We start from the raw sequence: 24,225 nt of genomic DNA, 5'->3' as shown, positions 1-24,225 counted from the left end.
CACATTTTGTGTGTAGATTGACGCATACTGCAGAGGCCAGTGAGAGTGATGAATGGTGGGGGAGGGAGAACTGGATTGAGGTGTGAGACAGAGTGCAGAACAGCCCAACGGTCGGAGGGAAGAGGGGGTGAAAATGAATCATGTGAAGGCAAAAAATAAAATGCAATCCAAAAATGGGAAAAGCTTTCTGCTCTGCTCTTATCATTCCTTACTGACTTACTTTCATTTTGTTTTTTTTTCTGTTTTTGAAGTGGTGCAATTTGCCTTAATACACTGATCCGCAATGTCATAAATACACATACACACACACCCACATGCAGAGGCAGCTCCGCCTCCTCTGCAGTGAAGCGACAGCCAGGGAGGGCAGCAATGGAGGAGCCAGCAGTGCAGCAAGAAAAAATAGAGAAATCACAGGAACGAGGGGAGGATAGAAGAAAGGCAGATTGGAAAAATGAATGCTCCTTCTCAGATTTGCTTAAGCATTCGTGCTTTATATGTTGGTCATCTCCTGGAGACACAGATGTCATAGAAATGGATGACCGAGTCCTGGCCAAGGCAGCCGAGATCAGAGTAAGACCGCAGCACCTGCCTCTGGTGTGTGCGCCTGTCTGTGCTTTTTTTCTCTATCTGTTGGATTTTTGTGAGCTTTGGTTTTTGCATGACTTTGTTTTAATAATGGTAAAATGACATGGTTCAGATGCATAACAGTATGTACTTACTGTGTTTGCAGTTTGAGGCCGTTCCATCACTGCATTTCCCACAGTGCTCCCATGTGATGTCATATATTCAGCTCCTAGCAGTAGGATTTAACTACAGGACTTATCTTATAAATGATTCACCCTACCCTAATAGATGATCCAGAAGTAGTTTGCGCTCTTCACAACAGATCAATTGAAGATATGCAGTGTTTTGCTGAAGGAAATCGAGAACCTCTGCTTTCTTGAGACGTAGAGGCGGAAAGACCCTTTCTTGTAGACAGCATCATCGTTTGACCTGTTTGTTATCCAGGTGAACACTAAGGTATTTATTTTTATTCTCCATGTCCACTTGTGTATTGTGTAAAATGTAGTGCAGGCAGAGATTAAAGAACATGATCCTCACAGTGCACCTTGCTTTATCCAGATGACCAGGGTTATTGAAGCAGGTGTCTTTAACTCCAACTCCAGAGCAATAAGAAACAGCTATTCAGGAAGCATCTCACTTCTGTGTGGTTATTTCCACACAGAAGATTATACAGTCAGTGTGTATGTGACTGTACACACTGAGTGTGTATAGTCACACACTCAGTCATGGCACTGATGTCATCTCCATATGGCTGGCAGTGAGTAGTGTCGGAGCAGAAATACGTTAAAGCGTTGTTTTTAAGGGAAAAGATTTCTGGCGCCTGAAAGTTCGATCTGACCCGATTTTATCTGGAAAGTACAAAATGTTGGACCAAAACTCGGGTTGGAAAGTATGCTGTTTAGATAGATAAGAACAACTATTATTATTAATTGACTTGTTTTGCAGTTCTGAGATGGAGCAGATGTGAAATGAGAGGTCAGTAAGAAATTCGTGGAAACTCCAACACACACTCAGTCAATGGGCAGCCAGAATCTTGACGCAAAACCGACGTCATTGGAAACTATAAGAATGTCTGTAGACAAAGAACGGAGAGATTTTGGGGACTTTGATTTTGAGAAAAAATGTTTGTGATGTTTATCCGTGGTAGAATGTGAATAAATCTCCCGACCCGTCGTGGCTGGCAGTAAGAACTCGTCTCTGTGGTTTGTTATGTTTATCTATATATTTGAGAGTTTATTCGCCTCACAATTCTACAATAGTAGTCCAATCAATTGCTTCAAAACAAGCCTGGAGGACCTCTTCTGCATCCTGCGACCATTTCCCAACAGTCATCTACCTGATGTTGAGAATGAATAATTCTTTGTTTTTCTTTTATCTCTTTTAGCTGATTACTAAGCTAAACCTAAAGTAAATGATATGTTAGGAAATGCAATGAGAGCTACGCTTAGAGGAAATGACATACTTGGGAACACCTTCCTTAGAGCGTAGCTTAGATAGATAGAGGCTAACCAAGCAGATCACAAAATGTCCTCCGTTGCCAATTTGTCTTGCTAGCTCCTGAACGTGGCATGTGAAATGGACCAACTGTATTTCAACCCACTGACTCTTTTTCAACCTCATAAAACAATATCTCAGCTTGGAGAATGGATAATTCTCCACACTAGCAGGTAACCTTTTAATAAGGGGTTTGGCAAAGTTTGTTGCTCATTACGATGGACAGCAGAGATGGTTTGAACATCCTCCTTCTCTCTCCTCTTTGCTCCTGCTCTGTATCCACAATGCCTCCTTTTCAATCTCTCTGTGATTTCTGGTTTCAGCTGTGGAACTATTTCAGTTTTTCCAGTGTTCATCAGTTGCTCCTTGTTGCTGCCTGTTGCTATGCTTACATATCATAACAAAATAGCAAAAATGTGAAAAATATTACCCAAAATCATCCCAACTACACAATATCTAAACAAAAAAAAACAATGTGATTTTTCTCTAAACAGACAGGATTGAAAATTTGAAAAAGAGAAAAAATTTCATTAAAAGTACAGAGCTACTCCAATGTCCTGCCATTGTTGCAATTCTAGAATGAAAGGAGGTTGGGATGTCTGTTTGGCAGGGGACAGGAGAGGATGATAATGAGCCTGTTCCTGAAATAAAAATATTGTAGAATATATTGTGATCTGATCCGGTTTCTGCTTGAAGCTTGTGATATTCTTAATCCCCTACAACACATTTGTGATATTGTTCTCTGCAACTTGCTCTCCAGCTTCTTCTGTTAATCTTAAGTTTTATTTGTTGTTGAATACTTCTCAATGTGTCACTCCTTGAAGGGTCTCTTTTGGTCACTGACATCTCACTGAACTTGTTGGGGTGGTGCTAACCACATGCACACAAACCATGTGCATGTCTTTTACACATTTCAACAAAGTATTTCATGACATGGTACCACCTGGTGTTGTAGTCAAGACCACCTAACCAGACCTTGTGCTTGTTTACTTTTTGTTGTGGTCTTGACTACAACACTAGTTTTTCTGGTTCCACTATACCAGCCACAAAGTCAGCACATAAATGATATGACTGAATATGTGGCAGACTATATATATATAATACATCATTTGCATTGGTATCTTTTCACTGTATAAACACCTAAAATGTGTGCTTCTTATCTCAAACATCAAAAAGCATGTTCCTGATACTGAGAATGATTTCAGCTAAACTAAAGAGTTGATGTCTGTGTCTCTTTTTGTGTTTTTAAAGGAGCTGGAAAATGCATTAGCAGTGGAGAACATGGAACTTCAGGAGCAGCAATCAGACTGTAAGGACTTAGAAGAGACCATGGTGAAATTTGAGAAACACAAAGAAAAACTGATCCAGCAGATAAAGGCAACCAGACAGCTCTGCTATGAAGAAAGTCAAAAGGTAACACTTACTTGTGTACGGTGAATTACTTGCCTATTACTATGGAAAGGCAAGTAATTCAAAGAGATGAATCTTATTCTGGTCTGACCAAAGCTCCTTCTTCCACATGTTTGCCTTGTCCAAGATGGCTTCAGGAAAACTGCAAAAAGAACTTCTTGTGGTTTTCTCTTAATTACTTTCTTCTTGCACATTTATGCAGTAATGACTAATAGTTGTCCTGTGGACAGATTCCTCCTCTGAGCTGTAGATCTCTGCCTTTGGTCCAGAGTCACCATGGGCCTCTTGGCTGCATCTCTGATCAGAGCTCTTCTTGTTCAACCTCAGAAATTGTAAATTGTAAACCATCTTTTGTTTTTCTCTCATAAAATTCCGTCCATCCATCCATTTTCTGTACAACCTTGTCCCTAGTGTGGTCAGGAGGGTTGTTGGTGCCAATCTCCAGCAAACTTTTGGGTGAGAGGCGAGGTAAACCCTCGACAGGTCGCCAGTCCATTGCAAACATAACATTCCAATTATATATATTAATGTATGTGGTTGCAATGTGGCAAAATATGGAAAAGTTCAGGGGTATGAATAGTTTTGAAGCCATTGTATACACAAAGGCATGATTTTATTGCTCTTTATTAATAATGGTGCTTATGTTGATTTCCAGATAAATTTGAAGTGAATACTAATTTTCTTATTGCCTAATTCTAAGCAAAAATTTTTTTAAACTGAATAAGCTTGTTTGTTCATAGATACTATCCTTGCAAGCAGAAGAAGCACAAAATGAGAGCCAGGTGGAGGAGTATGAAAGAGAACTTGCCCGAGCTCGGTGGAGGCTGAAAAAGCTCAGAGAGGAGGTGAAGAGAGCAAAAAGGAAGGTGGAGGAGGCTCGAGAGAGAGACACTCCCCTCCAAGACTCCATCAGACAGTCTTATGAAGAGATCCTACAGGTAAGAAGGAACAGGATGTTAATGGCTTCTTCTGTTTTTAATTTCCTTTTGAGATCAATAAAAATATTTTTTGAATAGAATTGAAATAAATTTGAATAAAGGTAGTGGAAAATGTAACAGCTGTTGGATAGATTGCTATACCACGCTGACATTTCCAATAGATAGAATAAAAAACATGTCAGGTGTCAGGTTAACCTCTAAGTTTCTGAGTCTAGTTAAAAAATACAATCTCCCGTTGTAGGCAGGAGCACAACATAATGAAAGGATTTTTCCTTTTTAACAGATTATTTAGGTGAACACTCAGATATTTGCAAAAACAGATCTGTTTTATGTTTTGTTCATGACTATAAAAAATTGTTACCTGGAGACCTGGAGTCAAGTCAGAATTTTCTGGCATTGATAACAAGGTGGTGGTCATCATGATGACTCATTCTCCTGAGCTCAGTGAATTCCATCATGGAACTGTGATAGCAGCTGGATCCAAGCCATGCATCACCAAGTGCATGCTAAGCACTGAATGCAGTGATATCTGGAGTGACACAAATGGTCACATTTAAGAATGGTCAAAAATCCCCATTAACACATTCCTTAACCTTGTGGACAGCCTCCCCAGAAGAGTTAACGCTGTTCTAGCTGCAAAGGTTGACCAGCATCATCTTGGACCTTATGGATTAGGAATGGGATGTCACTTAAGCTCATATGTGAGTGAATACTTTTGGCAATATGGTGTATGTTGAGGAGTTCATGTCTTCATACAACAAGCCAAGAAAAGTAGTTGTTGCCCTAGGAACATAGTTCACCCTTGTCCCTAGTGGATGAACTAGGAACAGTTCCTTGGGCAACTGCTAATGCAATTGTTTGCATAAATAGTGAAGAAGACAGGAGAAGTAACACAGTCTTAACAAACTCCAGTGTTGATGGACCTTGGCTCTGACAGGGTGTTGACTCTAACAAGCTGTGATATGTTTGTTAAAAAAATAATAAAACCATTCAATAAGAGGAGGAGTAAAACTCATGACAAGGTCAAGTCAATTTAGAATGGTAATTTAAACTAACATGAATGTTATTGAGCAGTGGGGAAAACTGGAATACCTGGAGAAAATCTATGCATGTAAAGACATAATACAAACTTCACACAGAAACACCTTGATTAAGTAATTTCCAAACCTTCAAGAGCCTTTTGCTGTAAAGAGAAAATACTACAGTTCTTGTGAAGCAATGGTGGCAATGTTTGTAGGAGTTCATCCCACAATCGAGTTGCTGGTTCGATCCCCGCTTCACCTGCCTCTGTCATTGTGTCCTTGGACAAGACATTTCACCCACCTTACCTACTGTTGGTGGTCAGCAGGCCAGGTGGCAAAGTGCATAGCAGCCTCAGTTCGGACAGACCGGCTGCTACCCAGTAGCTTGCCACAATCAGCGTGTGTGTGAATGGATGAATGACTGTAGTGTAAAGTGCTACAGAAGTACAAAGCCAAACCACAAGCCACAGTGATCTTGTTGCATATGTAAAGACTGAAAAATGACAGACATTAGAAGATATTCTTAGTATTGTTGAGTAAACTTCTTCTGACTCCCTAACATTCTTCTTCACACAATGATGAAGAAGGAGGAGATGCAATAGTTTTGCTGTCAGGTTTATAAATTACACTTACAAAACTATAACATAACTATGTTCCAAAAAGGACAATAAAGGGCAAACATGGCAACAACATCCCACATCATGAACGCTCCATCACTTTGTGCTGGAGCTCTGTTTTGCTTTCTTTAAATATGACACTGTGAATTATAACCAAAGCTTTAACTCTAGCCTCCAAATGACATTCCAAAATCAATTTTTTTTTATTTAATGTAATTTTGCAAATCTAATGGACCTGCTTGTCCATTCAAGCAGGTCCAGAACTTAACCAGGACTGGAGAAGGAGCCGACTGGTCATTACCAGCAGGTGGTGCTGCTCCATCACCTGCTTTTGATCCAAGCAAAACCAACATGTAGCTCTAAAATTAATACATATACATATTCAGAAGTATAGGTCAATAAATTAGAATATGCTTCCTATGAGGCTTATTGGACAATTGAAGGGTTTTTGTTTGAAAATAACCTCAAAGAAAGTTATCTCCTATAAGACTCACCTCTTCAGAGTTGCTTTGTACCATGATAAATGAAACACTAACCAACATTTTCATGTTGGCAAAATATAATGTTTCAGTTATTGATTTTTGTGTTTATCTGACGGTAGACAGAAAAATCACAAAAACTTTTTGTGTTTTTCAAGGCATTTGCTGCACATTTCAGCAACAACTGCCTTTTTGCTGAAATGTGCAATACAAATAAACCTGATTGATCGGTTAAGATATTTATTGCTCAACTCAAACCTATTGAACTTTATTTCATCAAACACATTTGTTTATGTGTTTGATAAATGTTGTACAGATACCCAAACTGTGGTCATTTACTGGAGCTTGTTCACTTTTGTGTTGTAGGAAGAGAACACTCTGTGTTCTATTTCAGGAGGTGGAGTGACACCTGACAGCCAGCTTGAGGAATCAGCTTCCCCTGCAGACACAACTGAAGATGATCCTCTCCCGATGAAGCCGTGGGGAAGAAGCCAATCACTGCCTGCTTATGCTGACCTAATAATGGTAAACACAGGAACTTCACAGGTCCAACTATAATTTTAAAAAGGTGGTTAGAAAGATTGTGTAGCGTGAGACAGTGCAGTCAATTGATCATATCAAACAGCCACTACTAAGCAAACATGCTTCTTTATGAGTACAAGAATAAAAATGCAGGCTATAAAGACAGATAAAAACAAAGAATTTTAACATTGACAGAAATATAGAAATGTCAAAGTACTACTACTGTGTGCTAAAAGCAGGTATACCATTTTAATTTAGCTCTGAACTGAAATGGGGACGGTGGTACAAGATGGATTGCCAGTTTGTTTCCCACTCTGCCCACCTTTGTCATGGTGAATTCTGTCTCCTTGGGTGAGACACTTCACTCTCCCTGCCTGCTGGTGGCAGTCAGAGGGTCCTCTGCCCAGAGGGGAGAAGCTGGAACTCCAAATTTAAAGGCTAGTATAGACAGTGTGTGACGAGGTTTGCTTTCTGGGCAATGCAACAAATAAATATATAATTTAGGAAATGAACAAGAATGAGTTTAACTTTAGCCAGAAGTAGGTTAGTTAACCAATAATCAATTTTGTCAAGTTGATTATATTAATTTGACAAAATAATCAATCCATTTGATTATTTGATTATTGGGCAAATAGTTGCCAAACATTCCCAGAGTTTCAGACAAGAAATTGGCAGAGTGAGACAAAGCGGAAAAAAAGGTAGGAAACTATAAATATAAAGATCTTTACTGGTTTTTTTTGGTGGCTGGTTCTAGACGAAACTTACCGCGGGGGCCAGTCTGGTCTGTGTTTTTTATAGGGAACACTTAAAGACTGAAACATAAAGCAGAGCAATAGATTTCATCATTTGATATATTAGGTGAGCCAAAGAGCCACTTGTGTCTACAGAGATTCAGGTTGCAGATCCTGGTCGAGCAGATGGTCATATTGCTATACCACATCTAGAAATGCTGCACTATAATTTTGTTAAAGTAAAATTATGAAGGTTACAAAAATCTACCACTAAACGTTAACAAAACACATTTAGCATAATTTCCTCAGTAACCCTGTTACCCCTCCTGCAGGTCTGTGTCTGGTGTATTTTTGATTAGCATATTTTTGTCTTCATTCATAGGAAGTCAGGTTATCCAAACTGGTAAACTACATCAATAAAATATTTGTGAAATCATACATTAAATGGCCAATGAATCCTGAATTCATAAAATATATCAACATTTCTGAATAAAACACAGTCCTAAAAAAATGTACGGTTAATGATTTGTTATTTTGGCTTATGAGACATATTTAAGAGGCATATTAAATAAAGTATCAATCTGAACACAATGTTCTAAGCAAATAATCAAACCACAATAGTCTACTAAAATCACAATAAGAAACTGAATCAATCATATCCAAATGATCTGGACCATATCAGCCTCAGGAGATGATTGGGGGATGAGGAGATGCTGATGTTTGGTTCTTTAGGTTCTAGCGGGTCTGCAGTTCCTCTCCTGATCCACTCTGTCTATAAAACAGCAGCATACTGCACCACAATGGACACATTTTTGTCCATTGAAACAGTATCCATTCTCACTGACATTGTTCAGCCTGGAATGTGGGTCTTCGTCTTCACGTCTAGAATCGCCATTGCTAGGAACTAAACCAAGACACCTGAACAGAATACTGAACACTTCTATTTTCCTTTAAGCCAGTTGAGGTGGCTCGGGCATCTGGGCAGGATGCCTCCTGGATGCCTCCACGGTGAGGTGTTTCAGGCAGGTCCCGCTAAGAGGAGGCCCCGGAGAAGACCCAGGACACGCTGGAGGGACTATGTCTCTTGGCTGGCCTGGGAATGCCTTGGGATTCCCTCGGAAGAGCTGGAAGAAGTGGCTGGGGAAAGGGAAGCCTTCTGAAGATGCTACCCCCGCGATCTGATCCCGGATAAAGCGAAAAATATGGCTTGATGGAAAACAACATGACTGTTTTCAAACAGTAATATCATTGACTTTTAATTAGATGGGTTATCATCCACATATTATAGCGTTCTGAGGCAATCTCATCAATCAAAGCTTAATGGTCTATTGAAGGCATGGGAGGAAGAGATGGAGGAAGGAAAGAGTTGTGAGGTAATGTGAGGAGATAACTAGAACCTGGAAAATATAAAGAGGCAAGATATCAAGAGCCAATTCGAGTTCAATTTTTCACTTAAAAGATTTTCCACAGAGGGTACTGGACTCCCATTAAGATGGCAAGACTGAAGTTATGTGATTCAGGAATGTTATGTTGGAGATATGAGGGGACGAGATGCTGAATGTGACAATACTATGAATCTGTGGGAAAATATAATCATCTATGTCAATAGGATCTTGGCCACAGAGTTTGCACAGAGCCTGTTTCCTTATATTGGTTACAATGACACAGGGGCTCGTGTTATGTGACATTGCATGAGACACCAGTGATCTCATGACTGTGACATCACCATCAAGCTGAACATTTTTGGTCACCATGTCCAACTTTTTATCACCACATTGTACTAATTTTCTGATGACTATTTCCATCTGGACGATGTGCCATGTTACATCTCAAATCTTGTTAAACTGGTTTCTTCAAAATGTCAATGAGTTTACTTCACACTGACAGAGTCCACAGTCAAATTGAGATTTTTGGAATGAGTTGGAATGGGAGATGAGACATCTGCATCAACTATGTTCTGTCATCCATAAGGACCCAGAACATTGAGGTCTGAAATCTGATCCATCCTGATAAGCTAACAGAACATGCACTGACAAGAGAATCACAAAATGCTGGTTGACTGAGAAGCAACCAGCATTAGGATGAGCTACAAATCTGTTCTCTGGCTGATTGGACTGCAAAAACTCAACACACAAGCTAATTGTTGCAACCTTTTATTTAGTCCATTAGGCAGTCACATACTAGCTGTACTTTCATCCAGAGGTCCTGAGTCTGCTGTAAAGCCTTCTTTCTAAAGCTGTGGTCAATTTCAGAGGTGAAACCCAAAGACAGATGTGACAGGTACTGCTTGATCTTCTAACATCTGATGAAAGGAACCACTCTGTCAATGCACTGTAAATGATTGTCTTTGGTACATGTAACATATTAAATAAATGTAATTTCTTTTTTAGGCAACATTAAAAGTATTGTAGTATAATACACAGTGCACAAAAAAACTTCAGAGTAAGCCATAGGATTTTAGAGGTAGTTCACATTAGTTTTACAGACTGACATGAGCAAAATGTAGCAGTCATAAAAAACAAATCTCTGAAACAAAAACTATAAATGTAACTTGTTCGTTTGCTTGCTTGTGTCTTACATTTCCTAATTGCTTTCCGTTTTCTGTATCTCATTGACTCTATCAGGGGGCTGGAGATTTATCTTTCTGTAATAATCTAGCAGGTACCAGAGAGGATGATGAAAGTGGGAGCAGCTCTACAAAGGTGGGGTGCTTTTACCTGGGCATACTAATTGCACAAAGTTTAGCAAAACAATCATTACTTGCTATACACTTAAATATTATGTAAAGAAGTTTTGACATTTAAAATCATAAACATATTCTCCTAATCCATATTGTTACATATACTGTAATTTCAGTTATGTCACTGTGTTACTTTAATGTAAAGCAGCCACACAGTATTAGCTATGATGACCATTCTTGCTCAATGTCTTGCTTGGTTTAAAATTTTGATAAAGTTTTGTCACATGTCAATAGGAAATGGATAGATCAGACATGGAAGAAGATCCAGAGAATGGCAAGATCCACAATAAAAGGAATAATGAGATGGAAGAAGCTTCTACTCTTAACCCAATCCCGCTGAATCAGCTGGACTTCTACCAAGTCAATCTGTTTACTTACTGTCAGACAGACAGTACGTATCTAACACAAAGCTTAAAGAAAGCTTCCAGGATTTCTTTCTCCTGGATGCTTTTTTTCCGGAGTTGTAGATTTTGTGTCAGAATACGACAAAAAAGCAACAAGCACAAGGTCATTAATGGAATTTACTAAAATGCCTCAGTTTCATTTCAAATACAAATTCAAAATACTTTATCACAAAGGGAAATTAATAAAGGCAAGATAAAGGGGAATAATGACGCAGTTATCAGGAAATTTGACCAACAGTTTAAATCCACTGGAATCATCAACAACAGCAATGACATCCAAGTCTTCTCTGCTGTAGCTGATGACAAACAGTTTTAACATGTTCTGGTATGAAACAATCTTAGGCAAAATAAAAATAGGCAACTAGAAATATAGAAAGGCTGACAAAAAGACAAGCCCAACCCTCAGAATGTTGCCCAGCTGGCTGGCAGTGCTGGATCTCTTCAAGGTGTTCTGGCCTGGAAAGTAACTCCTAACCTGGCTTGGATGCAGGTTTTATTGCAAAACAGCTTCCATAGAGATGACTTTTGTACTTACAATTGACATTTCTAAAATGAAAGGCTTCCCAACAAACAAGCATACCATGACTTGTAAATGGTCAACTATGAAACTGAAACTGTCTAAATGTTTCTGTCAATGTGTTTCTCTCTTTTAAACTAGATAGATATTCTTGATTTAACTCCAAGCCCTTGAAAATTTGGCAGGTGCAGCCTTTGGGAAGTTAAAGGTGGAACATTTTTATTTGAGGCATTTTAGTCATCCTGAAAAACAGTTTAAGATGTGGTGACTGAAGATACAATAGTTAATGAAGATAAGAGGCTGCTGTGTCAGGTCACTTCAAGCCTAAAGAAGCGAGTCATTCATCGTATATGCAGGTACATCATTTAATCCTCCAGTTATCTAGAGCAACGCTCAGTAGACGTGAGGCAGATGTCACGGTTGGATAGCAGGAAAGCGGTGGTGTTGTCCTGTCATACCATCAGTTTCCAAAACCAGACGAAAATACTTGTAAATACGCACATTTACACTGACCTGGTAAAAATCCCATGGAGTCTAAATGACCCTGACTCCTAACACTGCAGGAGGGTTATGAAATCCTTAGTGGATTACTTTATGAATATACAAGCATGCACGTGAAAATATATTAATCAATCAATTAAATAATCCAGAAATGGGTGCAAAGAAAATTATAATTTATTAGCTCAGAAGTGGGCATTGTAAAGTATAATTATAGAGGTAGAAATAATTTTCTTTGGGGCTCGGTGGTACACTTTGGCAAAATGAATCTCAAGCTAAAGGTGTTCCTGTTTCCTGCCAGCATGTCCCCAAACTGACATAAAAGAAAACTGGAAAAGATGCTTAAGAGCATCTGAAGTACTCAAAAGGCTCAGGAAGCTGGAAAAACAAGTGTCATTGACCAAAGTAAAGCAATCAGCACAGTTTCCAACTGTAGAGCACTATGGTAGTAGCATTGAGGCTGCTTTGCAACGTAGTTGCCTTGGTTCAGATGTTAGATGCACATTGTACTCAGTAGGTAGTCAAATGCTTATAACAAGCACTGCATTTGCAAAAAATGTTTTCCTATTTTTTTCTTGCCTTGCAGATGATCTCTTCAATGAGGACCTGTTTCCTAAAACAGACTCATCTGGTAAGGACCCATCCTTTCTTAAGAGTCTATTACCATTCTCATTGGGACTAAATTAAACACAACTAAGCATTTTAATCTGAATCAGTTTACAGAAAATACTTATACATTTATAAGACTTTTTTTTTCATCTGGTGTTTTTTAAACCTGTCATGAGTTTAAATAATTATTTGTTAAATCAACCAGTTATTTATTCATATTTTCTACTGATTTTTCAGATGGTTTTGCCTCAGACCCTTTCAAAGGCAGTGATCCTTTTGCAAAAGATATTTTCTTTCCCAGTGCTAATAATGAGGTGGAAAATGAGGCAGACACCAGTTTGTCATGTGCGGAAAATAAAGCTTCAACTGGAACTCAGTGCTTTGAATCTGAATTCCCAGATGAAGATAGTGACATAGAAATCAGCTACAGCAGAGAAGACTTGGATGTCATTGCTGTTGTTGATGATTCCAGTGGATTTAAACCCATTCAGAGCTCATCAGAAGAGTTCATGCCAGAACCAACCCTGGAGAGGAAGTGTCCAGGTCAGCATTCCATAGAATCAGACCCGAGTGGGTATGAGCTGGATCTCTGTCCTGTCTCCTCACCCTCTAAAATAGAGTTCCACCATGAATTTCTAGCTGAGGAGGCTACCACGGCGGACACGGAAGGACCACAAAGTAAGAATACTTTAACTTGGTAAAGCAAATTTTCAGTCTTTGTATGGGGCAGAAACTGAAACTCATTTTTGATTATAGTTTGAAAAAAAAAAAACAAAATCTCTTGTTTTAAAATGCATGTCACAAGATGAAGTAGGTTTAGAAAATCTGTTGGTTAATTCCAGATTTTACATTGAAAAACTGAACTGCTCTGGTACAGAAATTGGCATGGATTTCACCTCAAAACTCTTAGTGAAAACTGAACTGATATCATTGTAACGACTTGATTGTTTACACAGTTTCTGAACGCATGCCTCATACTTTCAAAAATCTACACACAAATCAAGAAACACACAAAGGACAGAACATTTAAATTCTCCTAAAAAAGTAAGACAGAAGTGGGAAACATTTCCCAGTGTGCTGAGTTGCATGTTTTTGTCTCTTGTGTGTCATGTTGGTTTTAATGCGACTAACTAGAAGATTCTCACTAAATTCTTTGGAGCAGAATTCATTGTGACGTTTAATAACTTTTATATATCAGATCAGAAATTTTGTTCATGTAAATTGAAACAATAATTTAAATTATTCTGAAGAAAAAGAAGTAGTCATTTTAACTGGAAATTGTGAGTAAAACTAATAGAGAAATGTGTGCTTTTTAACTAGGTGAGGGAAATTTAATTGGTTCAAATTGAGTTAAAACTCACAATTCAAGATTAATGAAGTATTAGAGCTAAAAACAAAATAGACAACTTGTGTTGTTAAGTCTTTTGAAATTTCTCTTTTTTTTTTTGCATTTGCCATGACATTATTTTCTAGGATCATATTCATGATTTCAGGTTCCTGTTAAGGAGACTGAAGACATTCCAGATTACATGTTAGTAATGTTTCATACAGAACAGTTCACAGGCAATGCTGCACTATTATCGTTGAGTACAGTTTCGATACGCAGCACTGCAGATTTCTAGAGAGAGTAGATGTTTTATGCATTCTCACTTTGGAAAGTCCGGATGATTTGAGCAGGTATGCTCAAATTTGAGCATACCTGTAAATTTGGTTGACCACTAAACCAAATGTCACTCTTATGGTTCTGGATGTTTATCCAATGTTGGAATCCAGTGCTCCAAAACTTGTTGATTCTTTATGCTAAAGTTCTGAATTCTTCTTGTAAAACTATGTGAAAGATGTTTGTCTATGTGAAAAGTCAGTGTCTATAGTAGAGCAATTGACATTTAGAGTTTTAAATGACAGTGTTGTTCCTTGTGAAAACAAAAGATTTTCTTCAAGGAAATTGTGCCAAATGCAGAAAATTGTGTGCAGTGTTTTGCAAAAATTGTATCTTAGAGCTGCAATTTCGGTGTAAAGCAGGAATTGTCCTTGTGGTTTAGCAGGATTGGTTCAGGGGGTTGGCGCATGAGTTACATGTTGTAACTATTGTGTCTCAAATACACTTCTTGCATATAAACTGCAATATATGCAGGAACTAATGCTGAGACTTCTAAAACTGTTTACATTTATGATGAGACAAAACCACCTGCAGGGGTCAGTTCTGGAGAACAAAAGTAAGCTTTTTTATAGTCTGTGCCTTACATTTTACTTAAATCAAAAGCTTTATAATTTTTTTTTACCTTTTTATAACATAAGCAGCACTCTTTTCTTTTTGTCTATGTTGTATACACATTTCAGTCTGATTTACCAACAAAGATTTCACACTTCATTGTAATCTTGCCTTTTTTTTCTGCTAGATCCCAGCTGTGTTTCAACTCAGGTTGTCAGTCATCGTCGCAGTGACAATTTGATGTTCGAATCCAAATGGATAAGTGACTTAAAGCAAACTGATCCTCAAGATTTACCTCCCAGTGAGGTAACAGAAGGGGTAGAAAACACTACAGAGGAACCCAGAAAAGTAGAATACCCCCACAATCCAAACGCATTTCAGAACCAAGATGTTATTAAACCTGACTCTCATCAAACTGATTTAGATTTAAGCTATAATTCAGCCAGTCCACCTTGTTTTGACCCCTATGGGTTTAAACTCAGTCCAGAGAACTCTAGTCACACTCTAGTAGATCCTGATGAAGCTGAGCTGAGCCCAGAACAAGCGGAAAATATTATCTTTGATGATCCCTCATCGCCTTCACCTTATGAGCAAAATTTTGATCCCTATGGGTTTGACATCTCTGCCTGTCAAATTGTGTGTGACTCTGACCCTTATGGCTTTAAACTCAGTCCTGATGAAGAGAACCAGGTGGTTTTAGACCTTTGTGGCAATGGTGACCTGGTAGCAACCTATGAAAATAATGAAGAATTGGAGAACTTCAACTATGCCAACCAGGAAGTACTGAATGCTCAGACATATGAAAACCGAGAGGTCCTTGAAGAGAGTGACTACAATTTTCAGAAATTCATACATTATAGAAGTACTGGAAACCAAGAAGTGTTAGAGCCACCTAATTCATTCAACAAGGAGCTTGTTACCCAGGAAAAAAGGGAACTTGTGGATACCTATTCTCATGAAAATCAGGAGGTAGTGAAGACCTGTCCGAATATCAACAAAGACAATTTACCTGAACCTTGTAATTATGATAATCAAGAGGTGCTAGAAAGAGATAACGGTGGCAACCAGGAACTACAAGGATTTTCATATCCTGAAAACCAGGAAGTTTTGGATTTAGATAGTCACGAAAATCAAGAGCTTCTGACTTTTTATGACCCAGAAAATCAGGCCGTACTTGTCTCAAATTGCCATCATAACAAGGAACCACAGAATCTCACCATGATTGAAAATCAGGAATTGCTAGATTTACATAGCCATGACAACCAAGAGACACCCGACATGTACAGTCATGAAAAAGTAGCCAAGGTAAAAGGAAATCAAGACATTGTTGAAACAGAACTCAATCTCAGTTTTTCCAATAACAGCTCAGACAGTGATCTAGAATCAAACAACATTCAAAGAGTGGAACTTGGCCGCACAGATGTCTCTTCTACCAACACCGCCAATATTACTACAACTGACACACTTAACAAGGCCATCAGCAGAATGTCAGCCAAACATGACTCAACTATTTCTGATTCCCCAAACAATCAGATTTTGTTTGGATCTGATCTGGGATCAGTATTTGGTGCTGGAGGATACATTGGTTGTCCGGATGTAGCTGATGATTTGGAACCACTGAAAAGAAGCCAAGACAAACCACCAAAATCAGCTCCAGATCCAGTCCACTCTCAAAGACCTGTAAGGCCTCCAAGACCATCTCTCAAGGTAAATTTGAAATCTTGAGGATATTTAAGGCGACAACCTTTTTTTTTTTTTCTTTTTTTTTTTTTATACAGAAACTGTTCCCTGAGATTGATAATAATCAGTTGTTATCTTAAAATCTGGAGCTTATGCTATTGAGAAATGACTGTGTGATGGAAGAGTGGACTGGTGAAGACTGAAATGTCTGAATCTGATTTCACCCTGTCACTAACATTTGGCCATTACATATGTAGTGCACCAGCTCCATCATTAAGGAAGCTACACTATGAAGCTTTATGTAGATTGCTCAACATAATCGTTCACAACTCCTCTTTCACATTTCAAAATGGCCTAAGCATTTTATTGTTTAAGACTCTTGCTCCGATTTTAATTGTTCAGTGTTTGGAAGTTTAGTCAACAGAGACTTCCTCCACTACCATTTCCAAACAACAACCACGGCCAAACGACAATTCTAAAACCTCAATGTAATCGTTCACAACTCCTCCTTCACATTTCACGTGGCTGCTCTTCACATTGACTGTAGTAAGCTGTGGTGGAAACATGTTTATTTTGCAAGACACACAAGTAAGAGTGTGTCCAAAATTAATGTTATATGTAACATCTGCAACTCTATGATGAGCAAATGAAAACAGTTTATGGAAAGTAAAGTTCACAGTGATGTTCAGAAAAGATATTGTGAACTATACCTTCCCTGGCATCACCATGTTGAAATGCCGACTTCTCCAATTATATCGACTGGATGGGTGTTACCCATGTGTAGCAGCTCTGAACTCTGAGAAAACTGCAACACAGCATTAACAATGAAAGGGACATTCTCTCTAAGATCATTGAGCTGCTAGCTGTTTGCATAGGTGGCATGTTATCTACCACAATAGTTCACATGATATCACACCAATGGTTATGCACCTCCCAAAATGCTTATTCTAATGACAAATGTTTTTTTTTTGTTGTTGTTTTTTCAGAACAAGGAGAAGGCCACATCCCAGGGTATTGACTTGAAGTGATCTCTGCTATGTCTGCACTGTCTTCTGACAAAGGCAATAACATTCTGTTTTCCTGTGAAAGAAAACAGAATGTAGATTAAATTAAAAATGGGTTACCAAACAGAAAATATTAATGGAAAAAATTTAGCATTATATAGAAAGTACAAATATGTTATTGTGGAGTTACATGTGTCCATGCCAGTAAATTACTTGTCATTCAGAAATCAGAGTTATTCAGGTGGAAAAGATGTAAAAGTACTGGACCAGTTGACTGTGAATACATTATTTGTGGGAAATGTATATCATTCCAGAGAGACACCAGAGATGTGTATGTACATAGATGAATTAATTAACTCTAAAATTGTGACTTGGAGAATAATTGTCAATGAGTAGTTTAGGCTAAAACAGTGATAGAATGTGGTCAGAGCACGGAGGGGCCTCCACTGATCAGTCACTCCATATTGTGTACTTTTAAATGTGACACTCATCCTGATTCAGCCTCGGTCATTGCTTTGCATGAAAATTTACTCTATTATATCCTGAACCGCACAGCTGTTAAAACACACCTCAATATCGCTATACATGTTGCTCCAGAGTTTAAGTTGTTTTTTTTGTTTGTTTTTTTTTTATAGGGGAATTTTTCTGCCATATTCCAAGAGCAGGCATTTTCAGTCTGAAAGCAGGATTTCATGTTTTTTGTTCTCAAAGCAAAAAAAATTTTTTTTTTGAAAGCAGGACTTAATGTCGTTTTTCTCAAACATTTACAATCACTAAATGTTTAGTGATTGTACTCAAAATTTCTCCTCCACACTTAGTCTCTGCTCCATCTCTGCTCGCTTACAAAACCTATAACTGCCTTTTGGCACAGTCGCCTGGCAACCTCTCAGCCAATAGAATGAAAGTGTTGTACAGGGTGTGTTTGTTTCTTTCTAGAGCGTGTGCCTGTGTGGCTACAATCGACTGTAGTAACCTGCTCCACACACTGGAAGAAGAAACAACGAACGTCAGCTTTCTGCTTCGTCGTACACTAAACATCCACCAGCAGTGTGCTACTGACCGTTAACAGCTACTGATCTTAGGCAGGATTTTGTTCACCCAACCAAAGACAACATAGTCATGACAAGCAGGGCCGGCCCAAGCCTCCATGGGGCCCCAGCCAAAATGTAGTTTTGGGGCCCTCTAGATCTGCTAACAATGTGAACTGGCTGCAATCAGCAGTCCAATCATTAGATCATTCACACACCTGCTATAAACCTGTTGCATCTCTGGCAGTGCTGTTTACATCATATACATGTGTAATAGGATACATTTATTGGAAACTGATTTATCAACCAGTTGATTTCTGGGCACCGATTTCCTTAATTTTGGGGGATCGTGATCGGCTGATACTTGCATGTGAAGCTGATCTTTTCCCCTGATCTTATCTTCATCAGCAAATGTTTAAATATCAGCCTCTGTCCTCTTCTGTTCTACAGTGAGCAGACTGACTGAGAATTGAACGTTTACAGTTAATTTTCACCCCTCTGTTGTCAATTCAATGACATTCCTGCTATATTTAGCAACATTTCAGACAAAAAAAATTAATTTCAGTCAAACTCAAAATCGGCAGGTCAGGCTCTTTAAAGATCCGCGGATTGTCCAGAAAACTGTAATCAGTGCAGCCGACATTCCTTGATTGAATAAATTTCTTTCAAGCGTTACTCCAATAGCTGAAAATGTGATTTACACCAGGTGAGTCTTTCTTCCCTGGAATGTGGATTGGTACCGGTACTGGACTGATTCTGTGCCTACAAATGATTTCAACAGAAGTTTCACATAACTTAGAAGATGATGTAAAAATAATGTTTTAAAACAAACAGCCACAAAATGATTTTTCTCAGCAGCAAACAACATATCCCCAACTGCAGCATAGAGTAGCTCATCGATGTAGCAAGTCATTTAGCTAGACAATGTCAATCATTGAGAAGTTTTAATTGTTGTTATCAAACACGGCATTTTGAAGCCAAAATACTTCAGAAATATACAGAGCCTTTATATATCTTTATATAGGTAGAGCCCTAAATCTAAATGGTAAAACAGTCAAAGCAAATGGTAGAAAAACATTTTAAATTTCCCAAATTATATATAGAAGCGCCCAGCGATTGCTCAGACCTGACAAATAGTAGCAAGTATTATTTCACTTCTTTGACACAGTAATAAAACACAGATAGGATTTTATTTGCTTAACCAAATTGAATCTCACACAAAAAGTCATTTTTGTCTACCACATTCTTAACTGAAAGCTAAATAGTTCACGTGCAGTTATGTGGTTGTGGACTTTTCACACACAACTTTCATGCAACGTTGCAGATCACCTGAGTGACACCCTTCCGCTTCAGGATCCATTAGACCCCTAACCAACGGGGTTACCACTGAACTTCCTGAATCCTAGATATGGCTTTATGAAATGTTCACAGTGAGAGCCCCACAACTTTCTGCAGCCTCCATGGACAATGACAATGCCATTCCCCACCAAAGAGTCTTATTATTATAGTAGTTATTTCGTGAAGAACCATACAATTGTACAGAATTCCTTTCTGTGTCACATAAACTTTCCTCAAAATTATTCATATCTCCTAAGAATACAAAAACCAGATAGTGGAAGTGGAATATTTGAAGAGAAATATCAACATAGCTGCCCTGCGACAGACTGGCGACCTGTCCAGGGTGAACCCCGCCTCTCGCCCGGAACGCAGCTGGAGATAGGAACCAGCACCTACCGACCCCATTAGGGAGAAGGGTGCTCAGAAAATGGATGGATGGATGGATCAACATAGCTCTCTGAGTGCATTATCTGTCTGAAGTCAAACTGTTGACATGTGGTCAAATGGCTGTGGGGTGTTAGTTTTTGCACATGCTTAGAGATCCAGAAAATACAACAAGCTGAGCTCCTGTGACAGTTCTCATGCTGCAGTATGTGTTATGGCATATGCATGGTTTACAACAGCAAAGTAGATCGGGAGATCACAACAGAGAGGAACAATTATTACGAGTTCACAATTTCGGAGCAGGAAATAATGACCATCAAGATCAAAATTCTCATTTAACTTTTTCAGACCAGAAGGGAGCAGGGGAGCTCAGTGTTTCAGTCGAACAGATGTGGAAAATGAATAATGAGGAAGTGGAGTTGGTAAAATGAAAGGACAACATTGGTGTCATCACTTTTCCCTCTTAAATAACCTTCAGATTAAACACACAATAATTTCACATGCTCAGAAAAACTTCACCAGGGAGATTGTGACAAGAAGAGGCTGAGAACAAAATGATGTGATTTTCATCAGGCAACTGTGGCCATGAGAGCCGATCAACTTCAGCAAGTTGTTTCATTGAGTTAACATAGTGTGATGGGCTGATTTGATATTCCTTCCAACAAGCTATTGAACAAATTTACATAATAAAGTAGTTGTGTGGTTGATTGGTATGTTTTAACCATAGCTCCATACAGTGGGCAGCAATTATCTCCTTTTCAGAGTCAAAGTGCCCTGATTTGATTTTAGTCCTTATAAAATCAGCCTCACATTTCTTGTGTTGCACTCTGTCTGGCATGTGGGTAATTCTGAGTGAGGTCTTATTTAATCATTCATTTACTGATTTATTGACTGAGAAATGGCAAATACTTCCAACATATCAGTTACAGGGGAAGATTTTAGCAATAGGGAAAATCCTGAGTGGCATAAAATGGTGGAAAAGGAAGAGAAGAGCTTTGAAATGGTTCAAATGGGAATCTGTGTGGTTTGGTCTGTAAAATAACCTCATTATTCCTTGGTGGATGTTTTACAGGAGATTGTTATGTATGATAAGTATACATTACCTGTGATATTATGTCTCCACACTGCTCTCAAGGGGAACTTGAGTAAAAATACTTTCAGACACCACATGTCAAGATGTGTGGTTTGCAGTAGTGAGGATGGACGTGGCAGGACCCAGGAATAGTGAAAAATGATTGTTTTCAATCATGAATTGATACACAAAATCCAGGCCACACAGGTGAGCAGCGGTAATAGTTTTGACTCTGGTAGCAACTGGAACAAACATTCAGCAACTGATGTAAACACATAAAACCAAATCCTCACACTTAAGACCTTTCGTTGGCCTACCTCATGGCTACATGGAAACATTGTGAAATGATTGGTAGCAAATATTCAATCTGTTTTTAAAGAACATCATGCAGCTTCACACACAACAACCAAAACACTAAAGAGTTCAACTGTAAACAGTGAGATATTCTCTGCTGGATGCTAAATGATCTAACCTTTAGTTTGACCGTGAGACATCATGTGTGGAAAACAAAAACGTGTTGTTGTGAAACATTATTGCTTCTTGTTCAGTATCTGAAAATCTTTAAGCAGATGAACATAGTTAAACAAGCCAACCAGATGATTCCTTTTATTGTACATTAGATATTTTTAAGCAAAATATATTTACTCTGTTATGTACAGTATATATGCATCATGTACACAATGTTGGCCAGACCAATACCAGTTTAGAACATCTGTGTATTGCAGAGTAAACATCCAATATCTCATTCAAGCACACTGAAGCTGCTACCGGTGCATGGATCTCAGACTATGTATTATTTCACAGAATTGGTTATACTACAAAACACAGCTTTAATTTCAGTTTTTAACCAAATTTCACATAAATATTAAAATATTTTATTATGGGACATAATATTTAAACATAAAAATCATGTTTGTTGGTGTGAAGAATATGAGAGCTTCTTTGAAAGAACAGAAGAAGGCTGGTGCACTGCCTGATGTAGCCACTGGGGTCCAGAATCAGTTGAGTGCAATAGGAGCTAAATGTTTAATTACTCACAAATACATCAACTCCACAGCAGGGGCTGCAACGAGATGGGAGCTTCTTTTCCAGGTTATGAAAGATTTTATACTTTATCTTCCTTTAATGAACTATTTCTTGTTAAAGTGTTCATGAATTTGCTGAACAATTTTTGCATAACCCAGTTTTATTGTGAAAGTAACTGATGCAGTTAGAATCCTGACAATATACCACTGCTCCAAGTTACATTACCTGACAAGGAATTCCAATAAATGAACAGAACAAATAGTTTTGTTATGAAATTAAAATTTTCTATCTATGCATGGTTTTTGTTACATTTTAGAAAATGTCTAAAACCATCTTTTTTATTGTTATGTATGCCATGGATTGCAAATGCAGTTTTAACCAGAAAATGTTACCCATGCAGATGAATTGTTGACACTTTATCTGTGCCTCCTCATTTAGTGCTGTCTCTATGTATTCATTGTTCTTTTTGTTTGTTAAAAACCATGTTAAGTCATGTTAAGTAAGCAAAATTGTGTTTGAACCTGTTAGAGGAACAGTTTCCTGCTATAATAATGTGTTTATTGTCTGTCAGATAAAAAAAACTGTTCCTGTGTAAATGGTACATTTTGTGAAGTATTCCGGGAATAAACCTGTTGGTCCAACAGCTAGTCTGATTATTTCTTTAGAGAGCCAGTTGAATTGTACATGAGGCATCATCTAATATAAGGAACACCAAGTGACAGACAAGGTCATGGAGAAACATTAAACCTTAAAGATATTTCTGTCGTTAGTGCATAAATCATCTATTTGTGCCAGACATAATCTCATTCAATGCAAACTTGTATATCGCACCTATTATACTAAAGAACAGCTAGCCAAGTTTTACACCAATGTTTCTGCTGCCTGTGATAGATGCCAGCGTTCTCCAGCCAATCTGATCCACACTATTTGGTTGTGTCCTCAACTTTCCAACTATTGGTCCAAAGTTTTTGCTATCCTGTTGGACATTTTTGACAAGAAATTGCAGCTTGACCCCTTGACTGCTTTGTTTGGAGTTGCACCTCCACAGTCCAGCCTGTCCTCCTTTCAGAAATCTTCTTTAGCATTTCTGACCTTTTTGGCAAGGAGAGTGATTATAATGAAATGGAAGTCGCCTCAACCTCCATCATATGTCCACTGGCTTCGAGATACGTTGTATTTCATTAAACTTGAGAAAATTCGGTTTACTTTAAGAGGCTCTTCTACGAGATTTTTGGATTTGTGGAGCCCCCTGTTAGGAACCCTTACAAAGATTAATTTCCCTAATGTCCCTGAATGATGGGGTGGTACGTATGTAGCTATTTGAAAGTGAACTGGAATGCTTGGTCTGTCTTTATAAGACCTTGGAGTTGTAAAACAATGCTTGCTGTCCACTTAATTTGTCAAGATTATAAATTCCACGTCTTGCCTTCAGTTACAGCTGCACTACCTAGTTTTTTATTTTTTATTTTTTATTTTTTATTTTTTATTACCATCAAGTCCAGTATTGTCAGTGAAACCATCAGTTTGACATCCATATTTGATCCTCATTGTTTTTATGGTGTTAACACTGAATTCATCACTATTAAGCCATGAATTCAAATTAGTTTATATTTTAGAACCAATTCATATCAAATATTATCTTAAAGAACTTGATCCATCTTCCTTGTGATTTATAACGGCTGAAGTCTTGTAATACTCCATGTCAAGTTTATTTCTACAGCATATTTTAGAGATAAAGATTTTGCTAAAACTAACACAAAATATTATTATTACTATTTCCATTCAGATCCTCTGTTGTAAGAGCAGGAGGCCAGGGGCTTCAGAGGATGGAGGCATGGTGGAGGCGCTCATGCTGCCCCCACAAGGTGCCACCCTGGGCAGTTGTTGCCCATGTTCCCCATATCAGAAACCGCTGCTATTGTTGGAAAGGTTTTTT

The 24,225-nt window shown here is 38.3% G+C and overlaps 1 protein-coding gene across 3 annotated transcripts; it reads left to right on the top strand.

Moving 5' to 3' along the window:
• Positions 1-334: 334 nt before the first annotated feature.
• On the top strand, positions 335-22,932 carry LOC129361789 (uncharacterized). 3 transcript variants are annotated; one of them, XM_055032887.1, is made up of 10 exons: positions 335-570; positions 3,310-3,471; positions 4,209-4,406; positions 6,891-7,049; positions 10,402-10,479; positions 10,752-10,908; positions 12,523-12,567; positions 12,783-13,223; positions 14,945-16,464; positions 17,424-22,932. In XM_055032887.1, the coding sequence occupies exons 1-10, from the start codon at positions 370-372 to the stop codon at positions 17,463-17,465; spliced, it is 3,003 nt and encodes a 1,000-aa protein (XP_054888862.1). In that variant the 5' UTR covers positions 335-369; the 3' UTR covers positions 17,466-22,932. The 3 variants fall into 3 exon arrangements, with proteins under 3 accessions (XP_054888862.1, XP_054888861.1, XP_054888863.1); XM_055032886.1 differs by having other exon boundaries at positions 335-594; XM_055032888.1 differs by lacking the exons at positions 335-570; positions 3,310-3,471; positions 4,209-4,406 and adding an exon at positions 4,908-5,107.
• The last annotated feature ends 1,293 nt before the right edge of the window (positions 22,933-24,225 follow it).

This window comes from Poeciliopsis prolifica, unplaced genomic scaffold (assembly GCF_027474105.1).
Source record: "Poeciliopsis prolifica strain line A6 unplaced genomic scaffold, Auburn_PproV2 SCAFFOLD008, whole genome shotgun sequence".
Classification (NCBI taxonomy): Eukaryota; Metazoa; Chordata; class Actinopteri; order Cyprinodontiformes; family Poeciliidae; genus Poeciliopsis; species Poeciliopsis prolifica.
This window is presented reverse-complemented; position numbering and strand designations above follow the sequence as displayed.

Bases quoted from the DNA above. Each gene is read 5' to 3' on its own strand.
- LOC129361789 (XM_055032886.1), top strand. From the start codon at position 370: ATGGAGGAGCCAGCAGTGCAGCAAGAAAAAATAGAGAAATCACAGGAA. The intron at 10,909-12,522 runs GTACGTATCTAA...CTTGCCTTGCAG, and splicing joins TACTTACTGTCAGACAGACA to ATGATCTCTTCAATGAGGAC. The intron at 13,224-14,944 runs GTAAGAATACTT...TTTTTCTGCTAG, and splicing joins GGACACGGAAGGACCACAAA to ATCCCAGCTGTGTTTCAACT.